This window comes from Apis florea, unplaced genomic scaffold (genome assembly GCF_048593485.1).
Source record: "Apis florea isolate Af1SG1 unplaced genomic scaffold, ASM4859348v1 contig_3517_pilon, whole genome shotgun sequence".
NCBI classification, from domain to species: Eukaryota; Metazoa; Arthropoda; class Insecta; order Hymenoptera; family Apidae; genus Apis; species Apis florea.
The window spans coordinates 2,063,357-2,079,918 of NW_028256778.1; the positions used below are offsets into that span (position 1 = coordinate 2,063,357).

Consider the following 16,562-nt stretch of genomic DNA (forward strand, 5'->3'; position numbering starts at 1 on the left):
CGGCTACACGATCGTGGCACGACGAAAATAATCGCTTCCTCGATCGACCGTCGACCACGACCTTGTGCCATTCCGTCGCGCGACGCGCTACTTTGTACTCAGTGATACTCAGTTTCCATCGTTTCGCGAATAATCTCGCATCTCTGGATATATATTCACCGCCCAGATGCCGACATCGCCTTACGTCTCTCGGATTAATCAAATCGACGCTGTTCAACTAGATGAGGAAATTTATAAAGTGCTTAGAAATCAAGCTAAGAAAATTAGCAGTTATCAATCAATAGAAAAGATCGATCAATGGCAACCTGAAATCGATGCAGTTCTCAAATTCTTTATATGGAATTTCTCGCTGCGCCATGGAAAATCAACCTTTGGTCAACAACTGCTCAATTTGCATTACGAAAATATTAACAGCGTAAAATCCGTTCTGTACTTGATTTCAACGATCGTACCTGCGTACGTGCGAGACAAATTTAAAGACAACAGTAAAAATCGTAATTTGAACGTTTTATTCGATCGTATCGAGAATATCGCAAAATTGCTCGAGTTTATCAACTTGTTGATCTTTCTGCATCGAGGGACACAGCCTCGCGTTGTGGAATATATTCTCGGAATCGTAAACTCTTCTACAACAACTCATAAACCCAGGAATATCGGATATTCGTATATGACAAGAGAATTATTGTGGCATAGTTTAATGGAATTATTTACTATCGGTCTACCTATGATTAATTTCCATTATATAAAGCACACACTGAAGAAATTGTTTACAAAATCAAAATCCGCCAATTTACTACGTACTTTTCCGACTATGAATTTATCTACCAAATGTGCTTATTGCGCCGATACTCCAATTTTACCTGTTCATGCTGGTTGCCAGCATATATTTTGTTATTATTGTTTGAACGCTCATTTTACCGCGATGAATGAATTCCAGTGTTTCGAATGTGGCGCAAGACTCTACGTTGGTGATATAAAAACGTACGAACCGAATGCATTATCTATTTAACTTTTTGACTCATGTGTGTACATATATATATATATATATATATATATATATGTATATCCGTATTTATATCTACATATATTTGTACAAGTATTGTGTTCCTTTTTTTTTTATTAAAAATAGCAATACAAAATTTTCTTGATTTGCTTGATACAACGTTTCAATTTATTCGGCGTTTCCTTCGAAACGAATCGATAATGGATCAGGTATACAATACATATATTCGTCGCCTATCGGAATAATTGGATTATCGTATAAAAATATCATGCCGCTTTATAGTAAATCGTTTTCCGTTTCGTAAATCCCGGCAACACGCATTACGTATATCGATCGTTGATTTATCTATTATCGTTTTACTTGCTTAATGGGCGGGGACGTCCTTCTGTTACCTGGCAATACTCGATTAAACGCAAACGAATCGAATCATTCAAGAGGAAAATAATGGACGAAAAATTTTAACACACATATATATATTAGAATTTTTATTTTATTATTTTATTTTATTTTATTTTTTCTTCGTTTTTTTCTTTTCTTTTTTTTTTTTTTCTTTTCTTTTTTCTTGAACATCTCAATTCGTTTGCGCTCTAACTCTTGTTGGAATGTTTCTTTTTTTTTTTATTTTTTTTTATTTATTTATTTATTTTTTTCCCTCTTCGATAATACGTGCGTTTTGCGAGCATGCGATCGCCGTTCCAACGATTCCAAAAAATTTTATCAAATTGCACGTATCAAGGGATGCTATCAAGCCACGCCTATTTCATTGTTTCGTCGATTTAAAAAAAAAAAAAAAAATCTCGAGCGCGATTTTATCTTGTACGACCTGAGATATTTACATAGATATAAATAATTCTACCGCATCCCGCTAATACTAAGACTCTGTTAAATCGTATAGTATCTCTTGACTTTTTTTCTTTTTATAGGCACTAATGAAAGCTACATCAAATCACATTGTTAGATAAACAATTCGTATTATTCTTTCTTTTTTTTTTTTTTTTTTTTTTTTTTTTTGGTCGAAAGAAATACGAGATCGCATCGACAAAGTATACGAGATAAAACGCGTAACGTTACGAAACGAGTCGGAACGTTGCATTCCGTTTTATTCGTTACCTTCCGATAACACGATTCCATTGAATCATATTTCATTTTATTTATTTTTATCGTTTCAATGCGGATTGTGAAAAACATATGATGGTGCATGATCAAATTGCTATCGTGATAGATATATATATACATATACATATACATATATATATATATATATATACATATACATTTTTTTTTTTTTACAAAACAACGCATCTTATTAATATTATTATTACGCGTCGCGAATGCACCATCTTCGGTAATATATATATCGACAAATATTATTTATTATTATTCTGCGCGTAGAAGCATGCTCCAGAAAGGCATGTTCGGTCAGTCGAGTGATCCTGTTCAATTTTTTTTTTTTTTTTTTTTTTTTTTTTTTTTTTTTACATTATATACATCTTTCGCTCTCTCTTCCTCTTCTTCGTTTCACTGTTTTTTTTTTTTTTTTTTTTGATTCGTTCGTACGCATAGAAAAGAGAAAAATAAAAGGGGGGAAAAAAAAGAAAAAAAAATGAAAGAAAATGTCAATTTAAGAAAAAGATTTTTCCAAGTTTCCAAGCGTACGAGAGACAGATCGAGGAGGAGAGAAAGAGAAAGAGTGATACGTCAAGAAAAAAATTGCCATTTTTAAAGATGACAGGAAACAGGATGAACCATCGGCTTGCATCGCAATGTCCGAAATGCTAGGTATTGTACATTTTCGTTGTCGCCTATTACCTATCATCGTTTCCTTTTTTCCCATCTTTTTTCTTCTTTTTCTTCTTTCTTTTCTTTCTTTTTCGCAACAATTAATCGGCTGAATCGCGCAAAATCAAAACCGATTCGCATGCATACATACATACGTATGCATCCATACATATGTGTGTACGCGTGTACGTGTAAATATACATATATACATTATATAACTTTTTTTTCTGTAGATAGGAACATCGACGAATAGTTGAACGCTTTTTATTTGAGAAAATAAGCATTGATCGATCGATTTTAAGAAATTTCGAACAAAAAACGAAGGGGAAAAAAAAAAAAAAAAAAAAAAATACAAAGAAAACGATTATAAACTCGCGCCTATTATATATATATATAATAAATCTTGGATCATCGATCAAGTTTTCTCTCGAGAAACGAGAGATCGATGTTACGATCAAAACGCTCTATCACGTTCCATCGCTATCGCAAAAACAAAAACGATAATTCTTCGTTACGAAGGCATAACAAATTGCAATTTTCATTATTCGATCATTATAACGATCGGAGAAGGAGAATCGAATTTGTACGACCGAATGTGTTTTCGTTTATCAATGAAACGGTTTACAATACATACATTAGAAACGAGAACGACGATTGGACACAGTCTCACTTGCACGCGCATGCGCGTACAGTACTTGCACGAATGAAGAACACGTAACGTCTATTTCTTTCCTATAATATTTCGATCATAATTTTCAAGCATAAAAAAAAAAAAGTACCAAAAGAAAATATAATTTATGCTTAAATCCTTCCTAATTACTGTGAATTCTTCTTATTGCGAATTTTTTTTCTTCACAACACAGATCCAGTCGAAAACTTTTAACGGTAAAATTGCTTTTTTTCTCGATAAGAGATTCGACCGAGACGATGTTATTCGACAAACAAGATGTAACTTTTTTTATCGCTGGCCACCATCGACAAATCGATTACCTGAATTGCGAGTGGATATTCCTACACCTCCTTTGTTGAATTCATAGCCGAACAGTTCAGATATTGACAGAAAAAAAAGGTATAAAATATCGATATAATTTACGAATAGAACGAATAATTTTATCTTCGTAAAATAACTATTGTATAGCGACGTAATAATATATGAACCAGAACCCTAATATGCAGCTTCATGCGACAATAATACACCGTTCCTCGAATGTGTTATCGATGTGCTGCATACATGCGTAGGAGGAAAGGAAAAAAGAAAAAAAAAAAAAAAAAAAAAAAAACAAAAGAAGAAAGAGAAAAGAAATTACGATGACCGATTATCGAAGATCGTTTAGCTGCAAAATTTGTTCGGCAGGCAAATTTATATAAATTAACGTTACGTAATTAAACTCGAATCGTGTTATATTTTCGAAGCGTGTTTCGAAGAAAAATTTTCTCAAAATATTTATCGAAGATTTCTCGATTCGAAATATTCCCCCGGACGTTTTCGTTAACTAACCACCTCGCCTCCCTCGATCCGCTTCGTAGGAAGATTCATTTGCAAATAACTCGGCGTGCATTCGTCGTCTTTCGCGAGTGAATAATAAATACTTTATTACAATGTAAAACTCGAAAACGCGGCTGCTGCGAGGAAAGCTGCTTACACTCCGCGTTTTGCCGAATTTCGAGCTTAGTCGAGATTAAATTATTTTAAACATTACTTAATAAAGCGAAAGACCGCCGAACGTACGGAGGACATCCCTCGCCCATCGCGCGTAAACAAGTTTAGTTTCGAAGTCTTGCTTTTTTTTTCCTTTTTCTTTTTTTTTTTTCTTTTTTTCTTTTTTTTCTTTTTTTTTCTTCTTCTTCTTCTTCTTCTTCTTCTTTCAAGCACTTCGTTGTACTAATTTAATTACCGTTATCACTAATTCATACCGTACGCCTATCATTCAGTCGTATCACGAACTTTTCACCGTTTTTTACACAAAAACACATACGATACAACGCGTCGAAACGACACAACAGCAATATCGGAGCATCGCGCCTTCCACAAAGGCTCCGTTACAAAAGAATACGAAGATACGAAAAAAAAAAAATCATCGATTCGTCGAAATATATATATATATCGCGCGACCACGATAGAAAGACCATTTATTTAGCATTAACATTAAAAAAAAAAAAAAAGCTAACGAAACGAAAGTAGCAACGTGGGGGTTTCCTTAACCTAAGACACCTTCTGTCCGCGTGAGTCGAGGATTCTATGGGAGGGGGACAAGAGAGAGAGAGAAAAAAAAAAAAATATAATGATAAAAAAAAAAAAAACGGATCCTCGACCACAAAAAGAATCAACCGCCTATTCCTTCGGTGCCTAGAAATTCGCAAATTAACATACCAATTATACCACTTTTTTTTTGATCCTACTGATCGAGTCGGCGAAAAAGTTTGGCCCGCGTGATTTTTTCTACGATTCTCTCTCAAATCCCTACGATTGTTATTATCGTTCCAAGGATCGGATCTGTTTAAGTACAACGCGGCCCTGTCCGATTTCGTCCACACGAATCTCGCGAGACTCGTAACAATCCTTCGTCTTCGCTACCATTTGGTGTCCAGATTACACTTCTCCATTGACGAGGAGGTCGTGGATGTGGTCGTTTTACGCTCCGCGCCAGGTGCAGCGCTGCCGCAGAATGGGCTCGTTCGCTTGTTCATTTCTGGAAACGAAATTCCTTCGGTTTGAGAATTTTTTCGAGGGGCCGCGGTTTAGTTTACGTACCAGCGATTAGCAGCATTATTTTACGCCTCGCGCCCCAAGCAGTTATCCCAATTTCGCAGAGATCTTTTTCCGTCAGCGAGGGAAAGGTAGCCATGTCCACCTCGTGAGACGTGAACAGGCCTGGAAAACAAGCGTGTTACAAGCGGATAAGCTGGATTGGACGTGTGCGCACGCTTATCGCTCGTTTCTTTGGGAAACATTTTAACAAAACAGTTTTTGAGGTCGTTATAAAAATTTCAGGTTTTTAATTAACGATTAGGAAAACTCTTAATAAATAAATGATAATTGAGCTTTTGTTTAAATTTTAAGACTTGATTAACTAATATTTATATTCTGGGGAAGAAGTATAATTGGAAGTATAATTTTTGCCTCAAAGATATAAAGAAATTACATCCATAGGATGTAAAATTTCAATCCATACCTAGATAGATCCTTAACTTATCTTTAATTTTTCGTTATCTGATTAATCGTCCTCTCCGACTGAAGTTAAAGCCGACCCCAAAAACTGGCGAGATTACGAGGTTTAAGGTTTTCAAAAAATGTGGAAAATCGCATTACAATAAAGAAAACGAAAACAAAATGTAACGAATGATAAAATTTCAAATTTGCCGCCAAAATGATAGATGCATGCGAACGATCAACAAGCAAAAGCCATAAATCGAAATGTGTGTGTACACATATACGTACGAATGTACTTTTCCAATCCAACGGAAGTCAGCATGCTGGTCAAGTCGTCGTACCGATTGGACGTGATATTCTTGAGGTGAGCGCTGGGCGTGTGCTCCAAGTAGTTGGAATTTATCCCGATCTGGCCAACACGATCTTTGCCGGAACCGATTCCAAAGTCGATGTCCCTGCTGAACACCGACGCAGTCGGCTCCTTCCACAAATCGGACGGATGAGATGTCGTGGTCAATTCCTACGAATTTTTTTTTTTTAAAAAGAAAGAACGAGTAGAGTAATTCGCCTTGTATGGAAAAAAATTGGTATACCTTGTTCAAGTCGGTCGCGCTCATGGGGGGAATGGTTTGACTGAGGCCGTAGCCAGACCAGGCGGAAGTAGGAACGCGATAATCGTTGGTGGCCGGCTTCGTTTGTATCGCTTTCGTAGCCAGCAGCTTTTTCTGCTCGTAATCGAAGGGAACAAGATTTTGTTGCACCGCCATTTCCAGCGATTTCTTCTCGCAACCCGGCGCGCGACGATCCGACACCGTGAGATCGGACAGCATGCTGGACAAATCTGTCGAGACGAACGTATTTAAATAATGGAATTTCTATATAAGATCGGTTCGGATCCCTCACCTATATTAGGATTATTCTCCGTTGGGTTAACCGGAGATATGTTACGAGGACTGATGGCTGGACTAGATAGAGAGCTGGACATGCTGCTCAGCGACGAGTACGCTGCGGAATATGAGAGAAGTTGTGAATACGATATTCCGAAATTATCGCTCGTCAAACATTCTATCAATGAAATTAATGTGAAGTCGGTAAAAAGATTAAAATTTAAAAAAAAAAAAGAATGAAATTTTTATATATATATATATATTTCACGAAACAGCGTTCATTTCTTTCATTTTTCATTAAATGAATATATTGAACGATCCGTTCATTCTAGATATCATCTAGATTCTCATAAATACACACGCACACACATATATATATATGTGTCCTGTTAAATTTTGTTATCTAACCGAGAAAAGAAATTACTTACCGCTACCTTCCTTGCTGTCTGTCAACGAATTACCGTTCAATCCGTGAATACTGTGAAAGCCGGGAGGCACGTTCGAGTGAAGTTGTGCGATACCGGAAAAACCGTGATTCTGTTGTGCATGGGTATGAGGAGGTATTGCGTTGTTATGCATCACGTGCTGCGTTGTCAGCAAGTGATTAAGGTGCTGCTGATACGTGTAAGTGTGGTGGAGTGGCAATGGTGAAAACATGGACGGTATCGGCGGTAAACCCCAATGAGGCGACAAGCCCAGAGGACTTGGCGAGTGAGAAATAGGTGACATGCAGTAAGGAGACGTCTGCGTGTTTATCGTCAGTATGCTCGACAAATTGTCCGAGAGGCTGCTGACCAAACTGCTCGGGGGACCTGCGAATATTGTGCAACACAATTATGCAATTGGATTATATAATCGATTCAATGAAAATCTTTGAAATTCGATAACTTTCCATCCATTTTCTTCTCATGATTTCGCGTTCCTCGGTGAAAATAGCATTTTGTATTGTAAAAGTAAATAAAATATTCAAAGTGTTCCAGTTCGAAATTAACCGATGCATTATGATTTCTTTTATATATAGATTATTGTCAAAGTTTTTCGATATTCGAAAGAACATAACTCGTTTATAAGAATTGGTTAAAATTTTCATTGTGAGTCTCTAAAAAAATTATTCTTTTCGGCCTTGCAACCTGTTATAGTGATGATATCGTTTACGAATAAAAATAAATAAGTATTTATATTTCAAACACGATATTTTAAGTATATAGAAAATTCAACGAAACTCATCTTTAGTTATTTTCCTTCGTTATCAATATTTTAATGATATCATTGATAACGTGTACAATATGTGTTCATAGAACACTTTTGGAGTTTATTCTCAAGAGTTTATCAGAAGTTAAAACGAATAATCGGTAATAATGCAATAATCAATCGATTAAAATTTATTTATTATGTATTACGAGCAATTACCAATTAGTCTCACTCGTTACACGCTGTTGTGCATTCTCGTTTCGTTTTTCAATTGTTCCAAATTGTTTGTAATTTAAATTAAAAAAAGAAAAAAAGAAAAATCACCATTTTCGTATACCAACTTCTATTCTATTTATTTCGACCTTCCTAGAATCGACCTTCCAAAGACAAACATGTCAACATTTTGTAAATATTATCTACATACAATTATTGATAACCGTATCCGATAACTCGACGACCCGTGTCGAGAATTCATAGTTTAGTAATTTTTCTTTTTTCAACGATTGTCGATGGGAAAACGGAGCGGAGTTTAATACTCACTGGAACCGTTGCTCGAACCATTTCCTTGAAAAATATTTCCAACGTTCGGTATGTAATAAGTAGCCGGTATCTCTGCATAGACCCGGGGCTCGTCCAGGCCCAACAGCTGTTTCCTCGCTTCGTAGATATTACTTGCGTTACGCTCGATCCCCTTTATGATCACGGAGAGCGTGTTCTGTTTCGGCTTGTGCCTCACGTTTATGAACACGTCCAAGGATTGCATCAGTTGGGATATATTGTCGGTGTCGACCGAGGACATCGAGTCCTCGGGAAGATCGAACATGAGGACCAGAGGCAGGGATCCCTGAATAAAAATTTTCTTTTACGATCCACGTTAAAAAAAAAACGCGAAATTCATGATAGCTGCGTGCTCGTACGAGAGAGGGGGAGGGGGAGGGGGAGGGGGGAGGAGGAGGAGGAGAGAGACGAGGAAGAAAAGAGAAAGAAAAGAGAGAAACAAAGGCAAGAAGATAAGGGCAGAGCTCGGTGATTCGAAGAGATAAGAAAAATCGAATCACGCGGACAAACATGACCTACCACTAACTGTTGCCGGGCCAAGTAAACGTTGTGAATGCCACCTGTGATCGTAACGTTGCTTTTCTTTAAGCTGGGTATATTTGGATCACCAGCGTCTGGGAACATTATCTGGGTGCCCGTGCGTTGCATTATCATCTTCAAATTGCTGCTCTGCTTCCCCAACACGATGCTGTGATGTTGAGGCGAAATCTCCATCGATATTTGTACTTGTATTTGACTCTGTGGTGGGTGGAGGGAGAGAGAAAGAGACAGAAGATTCGAGATTTGACTAAATAATAATAATAATAATAATAATAATAATAATAATAATTTCGAGGATGGAAATTCGAAGAGAGAGAGAGAGAGAGAGAGAGAGAGAGAAGAAGAAGAAGAAGAAATGCACGAAATCGTAGAATCGTTGTTACTTACAGCTAAGTTTTGGCACATGTAGTGGATCAGAAGCACGGTGGCCTCTTTCACTTGAGATACCTCCCATTCGCAGCCCTTCACCACGACCAGGGTGGCGTGCAATTTTGGTCTCGTCCGGAACATCACTTGTACGTTATATTTCTCTTGAATTTTGACCAGATACGGTGTCGTGGAATCCGGCAAGGCTTGCGTCGAGCTCATTATCGGCAATTCGAACGAAAAGATCAGGGGTGTAAGATTCTGAAAAGGTAACAAGTAACGAAACAATATTTAGCTACGATAAAAGATCGAAATTCTGCTAGTTTATTAGTTTAAAAATTTAAAAACTTTTAAATCTTTTTGGCCCTATATCGATCGAATATTTGCAATAATATTTTTATAATGAAATCTCTCAGTTATCATCAAAATTGAATCTGAAGAAATTTTTAATTTTTAAAAGATCGTAAGTTTATCGAATGTTTTTATTTGTAAAAATGTAAAATGAATATTGTTCTTTGTTCGTTTTATTAAGGTAAAAATAAAACGAATATAAAAAAATCATAAAATCATGTGCAATAATCGCAACTTGAGCTTCTTTTTTTTTTTTTCTTTTCAAGTTTTTACAATTGCAATTTTTGAAACAAGATTAAAACTGATAAAGAGAAAAGCATTACAGGGAAGCAAAATTAGGCGCAATGTTATTTTTTAATATAAATATCGTTTAAGTATCAAGTGATAAGAAGTAATTGCCATTTTGCAACGTCAAAATGATAATTGCATCCAGCAATAAGCAGACAAATATAATAGAATTACTTATATTAAATATGTATTGAAATTTTGACATTAGACAACCAAGAAAATTTTATCGTTTTTTTATGACTAAGAAAAAATACAAGAAAACAGATTTTTTTATTCAAAATAATATTAAAATAACTATTAATAACCTGCTTAACAAGGAAAAAAGTTATGAATAAAAATTTTAAAAGTCACAATTTGAAATACAAAAAAACTCTTCTTCGACACTTTCTATTTTTAATTTTAGAAGTGACTTAACAAAATAAAGGTAAAAAATTAAGATAAAAATAGCTAATACATGTTAACAAAAGTTAAATGGTTCTCGAATATCAAAAATAATTCATATTTTTCTTTTTTTTTGGTGTAATTGGTTTTTAAATAAAAAGAAATTTCTTATTTGTATTTCATAGAATTATTAAATTAATATTTCGAAAAAATGTAATATGTCTTATCCAAAAAATATTGATGAAATCAAATCATATATACAATGAACAAGCATAAACTTTTAAAAAAATCATTTTTACATGTATTTCAGAAGTATATATATATATCTTTTTATTACTACATAAATGTTTTTAAACAATTTTTTTATTTAGTATTTATTTAATTGTTTTTTAAAAAATATAGAAATAAATATACTTTTAAGTTATTTTTCGTTAAAAACGTTCAGATTTACATATTAGAGAGACAAAATTTATTTTTTAAGCAAAATTTATTAGAAAAATTTATGCTGAGATAATTATAATTTAATATAAATATAATTTATCCAGATATTTCTGCATAATAACACATGCATTGATAGAATTTTCAAATTTTCTTTTCCCTGAATTTGATATCCAAAATTATCCAACAAATTTTTACACTTAGTAAAATAATTTCTTTGCTAATTGTTGGTTATAGAACGCAATTTCAGTATATATTTCAACATATATATTTAACTGATTCAATAAAAAAAAGTGAGAAATTTTAATAATTTATTTTATACTTATTATAATTGATGATATTATGAATGCCTATATTTGAAAAGATATCATATTAACTATCATATTATTTTATTTATATAATTGATTAACAATAAATTGCTAAACTTTAGCTTTAACTAATTTTTCGATTTTATAAATTATTATTAATTAAGTTAAAATTTTAATATTTATTATAAAGAAGTAATTATTACTTTTAATTTCGATTTAAAGATCGATTTATTAAAATAAATTTTAAATTTTCAATATATTCAATTTAAATAATTATTAAATGATTCAAATATTAAAGTAATAATTAATAGAATTAATTGATTTTAATTAAAAAATTATTAGTAAAAATAAAATAATTTCTTCTCTTCAAAAATTAAAAATATTATGGCAATTAGATAGAATGTGATTTAGTAATTGGATCAAAACCACATTCAAATGGAGATCTTTTTTCAAAATCTAATTTTTTTTTATTGAAATAAATTTATCAATTATTAATATATATATATATAATAAATCCAAAAACGAAACCTCACGAAAATTGAAATTTTTATTCAAGAAATTTGTGATAACTTTTTTGGATATACTTTGCTAATTCGTTATAATTGAACTGACATGCGCAAAAACGTGCAATTCAGATATAGATTTAATCCAACAAACATTTGTAAAACAGTATTACGCAGATTTAGATATATATATAGATCTTTATTCTATAATATGTTTATTCTTCTATCATAAAAAGAAAGACAAAACTTTCTTAATAATTACTTAAAAAATAACAAGTAATTATTTACTTTATAGTTTATTAAAATTATTAGTTTATTATTTGTTTAGCTATAACCGAGGAACGTAATATCTAATTGAAAAATGCATCCATAAAATATACTTGTTTAATTCAAACAATCGTAATTTTTCTTATACTATTTATATAATATAATACTAAGATATAATACTAAGATTTAAAAAATTTGCATTATTTGTAAAATTAGTTAATTCTCCAAATCTATATCCGGTTGCTTTTTCAATTGATAATATATAAATAAAATTATAATAGATTAAGAACTCGTATAAAGATATACAATATAATACTTTCCATACGTTTTATTTTGCATTGCAATATTTTATAGAATGATCTTTAGCCCAATTTTTTTCAGATAAACAATAATATTGTTAAAATTCTATAAATCGATATATGATAAAATTTCTGATATCCTGCAAATACCGCATACATCCCGTATATAATTGAATAATTTTGCGTATATTCGATCATTGTAACAGTATAATGAATAATAATAATAATAATAATAATAATAGATGCCCATCTACATAAACAGAAAGAAAGAAAATCGTTCGATTTACCCTGACACGAGCACGGGCACGCTCGACACCCTCCATCTCTCCCGCGATGGACACCTGATTGCTTTTCTCCTGATGATTGCTCCGATTGCTATCCGGAAAATGGATATGGCATCCAGTCTCCTCCATCACCCGTTTAATCGTTAGCCCACCTTTCCCAATGATGTGCGAATGATCCGTGTAGCTAACGTCCAGCTTCATGGTTACCCTGTTGCTTTGCTGCAATTCGAAAAGATCATGATTCGATCGACTGGGCTCACAGAAGCGCGAGGGAGGGAGGGGGCGCTCCAACTCCTCGACACGTACGGCACGCTCGAGTCGAGGTCGAGGCGAAATTATAAATGCGAAAAGATAAATTTCGATAAAGAGCGTTCCGTTTAAACCGACGAATAATGGAAAAATACGCACCGTCCTCGACAACGACGACGACGACGACGTTAGGGAACCGTTAGACTTTCCGTGCAGCATGTTGACTTTTGCACTCGACACTTGGAATATGCACACGACCGTTCAATCGGCTATCGAACGTTATGTAAAAGCCTCGCTCAAAGTAATTCTCGGTACGTTGCTGCGTCGCCGTCATCGTCATCGTCGATCGAATTCGTTCAGGTTGCGAGTAGCGGAAAGGTGAACGCTCCCTGCGCATTCTCGGATACCGTGCGACATTTATGACGATAGAGAGAATGCTGGAAAATCCAGGCGAAGATGTGAAGGATGGAATAGGAAGAAACGGGCGCTACTTATCGGGAGAATCGTTACGTGTTACTTGATGGATGGAAAGAGCGCGTTAACGAACGTCCTCCTAGCACGAATAAAATTATGAAAAAGAAAAAAGACGAAATTAAAGAAACTTCTAGCGCGTGAGTAATGTAGTAATGGATAGAGTAAAGATAAGTAAATCGATTGTTTGTATTGATTGACGATTTGATTTGTCTCGAAAAGATTGATATTGTATATTTAAATTGTTGTATTGTGAATTTGTATCGATAATAAGGAAAGAAAAGAAAATAATAATATATTATAGCTGATAAGCTCGAGTAAAAATAATGTTATAACAACAATCTATTTCTAATATAATAATTTTTACGTATTTATTTGTAAACAATTTTTATCGCGTGTTTCAATTTACGTGAAAAGTAGAGTATATTTACATCAATAACTAACGAAAACTTTAGTGAAAAATTTTTTAATCGCTCATAAGCGTAATAAAAAGAAATGTATAACTTGTCTTGATGTTATAATGGAATTATTTATCACTTCATTTAGATACCTTATTTTCTTAATGATTTCGTTATTTCGAAGAAAGAGACATGTCAAAGATATTATATACGTGTACATCGTGTTCTTATAAATATTCAGAAGGTCATTAAGATAAAAATAAATATTATATTTCTTATATTTTTTTTTTAAATAATTATCTTATATGTAATATTATCTAATAAATAATATAATGAAAGGATCATTATAATATGAATATGAATATCATATATTTAATATTTCTTAAACAATAATTATCTCTTACGTAACGTTATTTATTAAATGCATGAATAATAAAAAATGATAATAATATTAAATATATTAAGTATGTTTATTTTATTCAATATGTTGTTAAACAGGAATCTGGAAACAGGAAAGATATACTGTATAAAATAATAGATATAAGATAGAATGGCACACTTTTCAAAATAAAATATCCTAATTAAAGCCAAATCTTTCGTTGTTTCTCAAAATTCTTACATATAAAAAAATTACAAATGCAGTAATTTCCGAAAATAAATTCTAACGTTATTATCTATCGTATTCATTAATTATTCACTCTACTAGAGTGAAATTACATATAAAATTTGAATTTGAAAAGTGACACGTAAAATTCTTCGATATAAAAGATAAGGATTCTACGTTACCGTTCTCTTCTCCGTTACAGTCAACGTTTTTACCAATATTAACATCAATCCCGCGCCTGTAATGTCCTTTACAAGCCTTTATATTTATATAACGACCGGTTTTCACGCAGATTCCTCGGAACTTTCATTTTTTCTTTTTTTTTTTTTTTTACTTTTCATTTCGTTGATCGAAATCGTCGTCATTCGAAATCGGGCGATGTCGATACGGCGCGACGTGCGATCACGCGGTGAAATGTGGCGAAATGTGGCGAGATGTGGCGAGATGTGGTGCAGGACGAGGTAGCGGGCGCGTGGTGGGGATGGCGGATAGGTGGGGATGGGGCGAGTCGCGAGGAGAGAGGGGCAATTTGCACGGTCGGTGAACAAGGACTGCGTTACGTTGGAGATAACGGTACGCGGGAAGGAAATACAAGGCGGCCGATTCGGGCTGTCGGTTAACGCGAGCGAGACTGGTTCGCACGACGACTCGCTTTCCCGCCGTGGAATTCGCGGCCCTCGGCTCTGTTTGTATAAATAGAATGCCTTATTCCATGCGTCCGTGGTTGCATCCCTTTCTCTCACCCTTCTCCCCACTTGTGGTATATCCATACACGAGTATGTATGTACCGTTCACGCGACCGACGATTAAAAAGGAAAAAAAAAAAAAAAGACGCCAGACGTACGTACGGTCGTAATAGAATGAGAAGGACTCGCAAGTGCCAAAGATAGAAGTTCTTGTCGAGGTAGGAGCCGAGGCGAAAGTTTCGCGATTCGAGATAAAGGAAAAAATTAAACTCAGTGGCACGACTTCCCGTCGTGGTTCCGTGGAAACTATAGTGCAATAACCTCGGATACGATTGACTCCGTGTTTAGAGAGGGGACAATAAGGGAGGGGGCGTATCCTTGTTTGACTCAAAAAATCGATATTAAACGGAACTGATAATAATACAAGTTTGAACGCGTTTCTCCTCGAACATATTTTCTTTATAACTATTGACGTCATAATTTTTCTTATCATTTGCCGTATTTTCAAATTTAGTGTTGAAGGATTATCTTGAAAATACGAGTCTTCAAGTTAAGTTATTTTTTTTAACTTTTTAAGTTTCTTTTTTTTTTTTCCTTTTTGTTTCTATTTAATAGAAAATATTCACGTAATAAATCGATTTTTAAATAGTAATTTTATATTATAGTAATTATTTTGAAAATCGGCTTTGACACAATCATCACATGGTATAATTTAATAGGATTTAATAGAATTTTTAAATCTTTTTAAATCGGATAACTATCTGAATTAGAATGCTGACAGCGTAGTTATATTCGTCAGCCATATTAATTTTGTAAGTTCAGTAATTCTTTAAACTATAATAAATAATTGTCATTGTAAGAAAAAATTCGAATCAATTTATTAATTAATTTTTGAATTAATTGTTTTTAAATTGATTCTTCTTGGTAATTCGTCAACAGTTTGCAATAATTTGCAAAAAATTTATTTTTGTAAACAGCAAATTCCACAGACATTGATCACGATAAATGACAATTTAATTTAACGACAAATTAAATATACAGTTTATTCTTATTTCGAAAATGTAACATTTTTCCTAACTTCCAAAACCAAAATTACATTATAAAGTTTCTTAAAAAGAAGCTCTTCTAAGAAATATATTTATTAGTTAGAAAAGTTGTTAAATTAGGCAATTATTACGAGCAATATGTATGTACAATTTAATCTTTAACTATGAATATATTATCAAATAATATCATAGAAAATTTTAAACAGTATACTATTACTTGAACAAATATTATTTTTTCTTCTTTATTATCATCTATACAACTATTTATTGATCTCTTTATAAATCTCTCGATTTTGTCGAAAGTTTAAAAAATTAAGAAAACACATTTTATCTTAATTACTAATAAATTATTTGGAAAAAAAAAAGAAAAAAGAGCACAGCAGTAAGTATCTCCTCCTACATACGTCCGACTTTATTTATTAAAATTACTGGTAAACTCTAAGAATCGTGGTTGTAATAATAATAATAATCGAAAAAAGAAATTATACACGTTCGAAAAATAGTTCAGAGTTAA

General features: G+C 33.3%; 2 protein-coding genes across 8 annotated transcripts in view; one reads left to right on the forward strand and one right to left on the reverse strand.

Annotated features, from left to right (window-relative positions):
• Positions 1-23: 23 nt before the first annotated feature.
• Positions 24-1,139, forward strand: Pex2 (peroxisomal biogenesis factor 2). Its single transcript, XM_031919879.2, has one exon. It carries the CDS (start codon positions 167-169, stop codon positions 1,007-1,009), a length of 843 nt encoding a protein of 280 aa, XP_031775739.1. The 5' UTR covers positions 24-166; the 3' UTR covers positions 1,010-1,139.
• Positions 1,140-5,209: 4,070 nt separating this feature from the next.
• Positions 5,210-16,562, reverse strand: part of BicC (protein bicaudal C) — a 44,749-nt gene continuing 33,396 nt past the window's right edge. For 5 of the 7 annotated variants that reach the window (XM_086913893.1, XM_012493731.3, XM_086913894.1 and 2 more), the window contains 10 exons: positions 12,598-12,813; positions 9,497-9,736; positions 9,089-9,307; positions 8,552-8,855; positions 7,249-7,632; positions 6,837-6,938; positions 6,527-6,774; positions 6,222-6,453; positions 5,535-5,654; positions 5,210-5,472 (listed from right to left, as the gene is read on the reverse strand). In XM_086913893.1, the coding sequence (XP_086770019.1) occupies positions 5,354-5,472; positions 5,535-5,654; positions 6,222-6,453; positions 6,527-6,774; positions 6,837-6,938; positions 7,249-7,632; positions 8,552-8,855; positions 9,089-9,307; positions 9,497-9,736; positions 12,598-12,813 (2,184 nt within the window). In that variant the 3' untranslated portion in view covers positions 5,210-5,353. Of the gene's footprint in view, positions 5,473-5,534; positions 5,655-6,221; positions 6,454-6,526; positions 6,775-6,836; positions 6,939-7,248; positions 7,633-8,551; positions 8,856-9,088; positions 9,308-9,496; positions 9,737-12,597; positions 12,814-14,498; positions 14,950-16,562 lie in introns of those variants that run through there. The other 2 variants (XM_086913895.1, XM_012493733.3) reach the window with 2 other exon arrangements.